The sequence below is a fragment of the Henckelia pumila genome, chromosome 1 (genome assembly GCF_033568475.1).
Source record: "Henckelia pumila isolate YLH828 chromosome 1, ASM3356847v2, whole genome shotgun sequence".
Taxonomy (NCBI): domain Eukaryota; kingdom Viridiplantae; phylum Streptophyta; class Magnoliopsida; order Lamiales; family Gesneriaceae; genus Henckelia; species Henckelia pumila.
This window is the reverse complement of record NC_133120.1, coordinates 17,707,202-17,713,328: the sequence shown is the minus strand read 5'-3', so window position 1 is coordinate 17,713,328 and position 6,127 is coordinate 17,707,202. Positions and strand designations below refer to the sequence as shown.

At 36.1% G+C, this 6,127-nt stretch overlaps 1 protein-coding gene across 1 annotated transcript; it reads left to right on the top strand.

The window, feature by feature from the left end:
• Positions 1-819: 819 nt before the first annotated feature.
• Positions 820-3,749, top strand: LOC140874980 (putative pentatricopeptide repeat-containing protein At3g23330). Its single transcript, XM_073278495.1, is given in 4 exon segments — positions 820-3,285; positions 3,287-3,334; positions 3,337-3,370; positions 3,373-3,749. Coding segments are annotated over 4 exon segments (2,373 nt in total). The 5' UTR covers positions 820-1,113; the 3' UTR covers positions 3,492-3,749.
• The last annotated feature ends 2,378 nt before the right edge of the window (positions 3,750-6,127 follow it).

Genomic DNA, 6,127 nt, shown 5'->3' with positions numbered 1-6,127 from the left:
ATTACGTAAAATTGATTCCTGTAAAGATTATTTTGAAGTTGGTGAGAAGCTAAAGTATGATATGTTTGAAAATAGAAGTTTAAAACTAATACTAGATAAAGTTTGAGTGTTTGGTCAATAATTACTTCCAAACATAATTTTTTAGTTAAATAACAATTATATTCATGCCCTTAAATTATATAAAATTGATCTTTTTTGATAATTTAAATTTTGATACTCATGTGTTTACCTTTATATAATTATTATTACATTATGAATTTTGTATCAAAATATTTTATTCTTTATAACATGAATTCTAGAAAAAATATATAAGATTCATAAAGATAAAAATATAAAAAAAATGAAATTTTTTATAAATGCACAAGATATGTACTAAAAAATTTATGCAAATGTAATATATATATATATATATATATTGAGGAATTTTCAGCTGCCCAACCATGTTTTCCCACTTGGTCCGCGATTTCGTAATGCGAAAAAAAAGAACAAAAACTGCTAAAACCCAATCGTGGACCAAGTGAGAAAACATGGTTGAACAGCTAAAAATTTATATATATATATATATATAAATAAGTGCTTGTAATAAGATATGTGCACAAAGACAACCTTAAACACTGTACATCACTTATATTAATATATATACACTGTAAGTCACTTATGTGATAACAATGTAAAAAAAAAAATCCTGGATAATTACATAATATGATAAATTTATCAAAAATATAAGTATCAATTTGTAACTTTAGTACCAAACACTCCCTAAATTTGAGATTTTTGTGATTTGTGAGTTTTGTGAAAATTAAATTGTCCGTGTATAAAGAAAGCAAATCGAAACTCAAGTAAATTCACGTGTTGTAAAAAATCAGTAAAATTTCTTCCGAAACTGGCATTCTCTCACGAGGCTTCGTCGGGGAAAGTTGCTAGCGAACTGCAGAACAACGAAAGTTTCCATTTTGATCGATTTGCAAGTCGTTTTTTTTGTGGATTTCTTGCTCCTGGGATCCCCATCGTAGCTGCTGTAAGCTGGTAACAATGAAAGCAGTTTACGTGACTGCAGGTTAGGGAGATTTCTCAGCTCCGCATTTCAGCGAACACCTTAAGCTTTTTCTTAACATGCTTACATTTACAACCCTGAGAAGTCCAGTGCAAACAGTCAAGACCCTTATGAATGATCCTGCATCTATTAAAACAAGCTCCCAAGCCAAGCAACTGCATGCCCAGATAATCAAGCATAAAGGAAGAGGTGTTCCTTTTTTTGAATTTTCTACAATCATTCTGTCCATTTACTCCAATTTTAACCTTTTGCAAGATTCCCTCTCGCTTTTCGAAGGCTTTCGATCGCCGCCGACCAAGGCCTGGAAATCCATCATTAAGTGCTGTGCTTCCACTGGTCATTTCGTGGAAGCTTTAGCGTTTTTCAAGAAAATGATGGTTTTGGGGAAGAACCCTGATAGAAATGTGTTCCCTTCTGTGCTGAAGACTTGTGCCCATTTGAGGGACTTGAAGTTTGGTGAGGCTGTGCATGGATGCATTGTAAGGCTTGGATTGGATTCTGACCTTTTCACTGGGAATGCATTGATGAATATGTATGTAAAGTTGGAGTCTTTAGATGGTAAACATGTTTTGGATGGTGGTTCTGAAACAAACAGAACATATGGATTTGAAAAGGTTGTCAAGAACATACAAATTTCACATGAATTTATTCAAGAATCTGAGTCTTGTTTAGCGGGTGTCTTTGAAAATAGTAGGAGTGATCATTTGATCGGTGATACCTCAGCTGAGCCAAGTCAAGATTTTGAAAGGCAGGTGTTTGATGTTGATCATGAGTATTTGGACAGTAGTGTGGAGAATCAGTTGACTCCTTGTGGTAGGGAGACACAAATCCTTGGTTTGAAGGAGAGAAACAAGGGGATTTTACCCCAGAATAGCGTGACAAAAGTTTTTGAAATGATGCCAATTAGAGATTTGGTGTCATGGAACACTGTTCTTGGAGGATACATTCAAAATGGGATGTATAAAGAAGTTTTTATGACAGTTAAAGAGATGGCAACAGGGAATCTGAAGCCAGATTCCTTCACTTTGTCTATTGTGCTTTCAATATTCTCTGATTGTCAGGATTCCATGAGGGGAAAAGAGATTCACGGATACGTCATTAGGAATGGATTCGACAAGGATGTATTTATCGGAAGTGGTTTGGTTGATATGTATGCAAATAGTGCTCTGGTGGAAGATTCATACAAAATTTTTAGATCATTGCCTCACAAGGATAAGGTTTCTTGGAACACGATGATAGCTGCGTGTGTGGACAATGGCTGGTTTGATAAAGGATTAGAATTGCTGAGGGAGATGTTGAAGTCTAATATCAAACCTGTGGCTTTCACATTTTCAAGCATAGTGCCGTTGTGTTCCCATTTGACTATGCTCCATTTGGGTAAACAGCTTCATGGCTACATTATTAGGCTCGGGTTTGATGATAATATCTATGTAGCTAGCTCCCTCGTGCACATGTATTCGAAATGTGGTAACATAAGGATTGCTCAGTGGATTTTTGATAAAATGGAATATCATGATGCCATTTCATGGACTTCTATGATAATGGCACATGCAGTGCATGGTTACGCCCAAGATGCCATTTTGTTGTTTGAGAAGATGGAAATAGAGGGGGTGAAGCCCAATCCTCGATCTTTCTTGGCTGTTCTGACCGCCTGTAGCCATGCTGGATTGGTGGATGAATCTTTGATATATTTTAAGAGTATGACTGAAAATCATGCTTTTTCTCCAGGCCTAGAGCACTATGCTGCCGTAGCAGACCTTCTTGGTCGAACTGGCAGACTGGATGAAGCTTATGAGTTCATCTCTAGCATGCATGTTGCACCAACTGTTAGTATTTGGTCCACGTTGCTGTCTGCGTGTCGAGTACGCAAGAACGTTGAACTGGCAGAAAAGGTTGCAAAAGAAATGTTTATAACAGATCCCAAAGATATCACGCCATACCTTCTCTTGTCTCATGTCTATGTTTCTGCTGGAAGATGGAAAGAAGCGATGAAGTTGAGAACTAAAATGAGAAAAAAAGGGATGAAAAAGATGCCAGCTTGCAGCTGGATTGAAGTCGAGAAATCGATGCATTTTTTTGTGACAGGAGATGGAAGCCACTCAAATAATAAACAGATAAGCATGGCTCTGCAAGATCTTATGGAGCAGACAGAACTCGGAGACGTTCCAGACACAAGTTAGGAGATGTACCATATGTGGAGCAGAAAGGACGCGTAGTTTGTCCATGGTAAACCTCCTTGCGATAGCATTAGGTGCTGTCAGTACTAGTCCTCAAGGGACAAAATTCGGGTGGCTAAGAATCTCAGAGTATGTGCAGATGGCATACTGCTACAATGTTCATATCCAAGAAGCTGTACGGAAAGGTTAACCCTCGAGATGGCATCGATTTCACGGTTTTCAAGATAGAAAATGTTCTTGCAGAGATTAATTACTGGTGAGAAGACTAGTTAATGTCATAATGTTGAACCATTTCGGCTAGAAAAGACGAGCTTCTAGGCGAATCGAAAGGAGCTTGTTTTTCCATTTTTTTCACGATACATGCAACCTTTTTCGAGTTACCTATTAGCAATAGCATGTGACGAGCATCGATATATGCAACATGGCACAGAGATTGATCGAGGATTCGAATAATATCTTTTTGTTTAAATCCAGTACTTGATTTAATTCAACTGATGTTCATGTGCCTTCATAATCAATAGTACGTGCTATTTATTTAACTGCATTTCTTTTCGTTTCTTCTTTCAATAATTATACTTACGTTTTGGAATGCTTTTAATTAGAAAATACTTTTGAGTTTTTCTGCTAAAACACTACCTTAGTTTGTTAGTGTCACACCTCAAACCTGGAACTGGCTCTTAAAATTCGGAAAAAAAAAAAAATCTCAGGAGATCGAACTGAGGGATTGTTTGCTGATTACTGCTTAAAATGGAATAATATACCGGATTCATTCGGGTTTCGTCTATGCTACCCCATTTGGGCAGTGCCCGAATGAGGATCCAACGGCCCACAGTAACATCTCAAATGCAAAAAATTGGGCCCTTGGATTCAGCACATGGGCAGTACGTACCCATGTGCTAGCATAGAGCTTCGACTGTTTAGTGTTGATCACTGAACTCAACGAATGTTTCCTGATTACAGGGATCTTTCAAAATAGGGTAATCCTATTCATTTCGCTGTGTTAGAAATGAGACTTGGACCTAACTCACCTCAAAAGCTAGCTCAAAAGGTGAGAGTTGCCCTTGTCTATATAATGGGCTCACGGGTTATTTAGCCAACCGATGTGGGACACAAATTAGTACACCAACACACCTTTCTCACGCCCTGGAATGAAACGACTGAAGCGTGGAGATATTAACGGGTGGCCAACTATGGGACGGGTGAGGCCAACTATGGGCCGTCCAACACATAACGGTGGAACCCGGGATTTGATACCATGTTAGAAATGAGACTTAACAAATAATAACTTTCTACAATTAGATTGTAGTTTTGTAATGAACTACCAAGCTAACCATTTTTTCTTAACATGGCAAACTAAAAAAAATTTACTTTAAAATCAAACTAATTGTGTAAAACCCCGGATTTTTAGAATTTATATTTCAATTCGTGATATAATTATATATTCCGAGATAATTTTGGAGATCGAGTATATATTCAGATTTTATTAATTTGATATAATTAGTATACAATAAGGTAAGTGATCTAGATTTAGAAGGAATCAAATCTCGAGAAATAAAAATTTCAATCAAACTTGGAATATCAAAATTTTGTTCTATTTTTAAACTTATTTTGTTGTGCCTATAAATATAAGAGCAATGCTTAAGAAAAATCACTCATTCTCTCTTTTCCTCTCCATAGTTTCGAGAGCAGCAAACCACAATTATTTTGCCCATGTTTTGAGTGAAGCTACCAAGTTTTTTTCATTGATTTTTGTGAATTAGGTTGCCATCTTCTATTGTCTCTTTTCAATATGAAATTTGCCATTTTGTCAGAGCCACTCGAGAGTTAGGATTAGATTAGAAAAATTAAGTTTTTAAGGTGGGTTTAAGGATGCAAATTCGAAGATTCCAGCAAGGAAATTTCGAAAATTCAATTCTGAATTTTCGAGAGACTTGTATTTTATTTCCGATCAAAGTTTTGTCGGTTGATTTTCACGCGCGTCATCGGTAAGTGGGCTTTGTTTTAAAATATTATGTATGATTTAAAATTCGATCGTTCATGATAATCTTTGGAATTTTGCTATGTAATTCTTATTCATGATAAGATTTGTTAAGAGTATGTTTTGACACTGTTATGCCTCAAATTATGAGTGGAAAGGAAATTTCCGCCCTGATGCGGTGGGTAATAATAACCGTTCTATGACCTCACCCCTTAGAGGGATTATATATAGGGGACTGATCAGTTAGCCACGAATAATGAGAGGAATTTCAGTGTCTGGTCAAAATTATGTTATGCTATGTTATGTCATGATGATGTTCATGCTATTCTATGTTAAGACATGATATAAAATGTTTACGATTTGAATTATGCTATGAGTTTTTGAAATAATATATATGTATATATTTTGATATGATCGATCGGTTCCCACTTGCTGAGTGTTTCCCAAAACACTCACCCCTTACTTTTCCTCCCAGATGGTACCGAAGAACAATTAGAGAAGAAAGAACAAAACATGCTTTGGAGATGGTGATGAAGATAATTTTTGAGCTTTTATTCTTATTTTTAAGTTGTAAGACGCTTCCGTAAGTTTATTCCAATTTTAGGAATTTTGAGTTGTACAGAATATTTATTTTGGAATTTTTATTCATGAAATAGACTGGTTTTAGTTAAATTCTGTACTAAGAGCCTGATTGTTTTCGAATTTTATTTGAAAGCAACGGCGATGTCACCCGACTCCGGGCGCGGGGCGTGAAAAATTGGATCAAAATATTCAAGGTAACATAAACAGTCATAGCACTCACGAAAAGTTAATTCAACTTATCAAATTTGATCGAAATCACATCGCCAAAAATATTCTGATCAAGAAATATATTCCCGATATCGCGGGAAGGAGAAGGGTCAAACAAATGAACTAAAT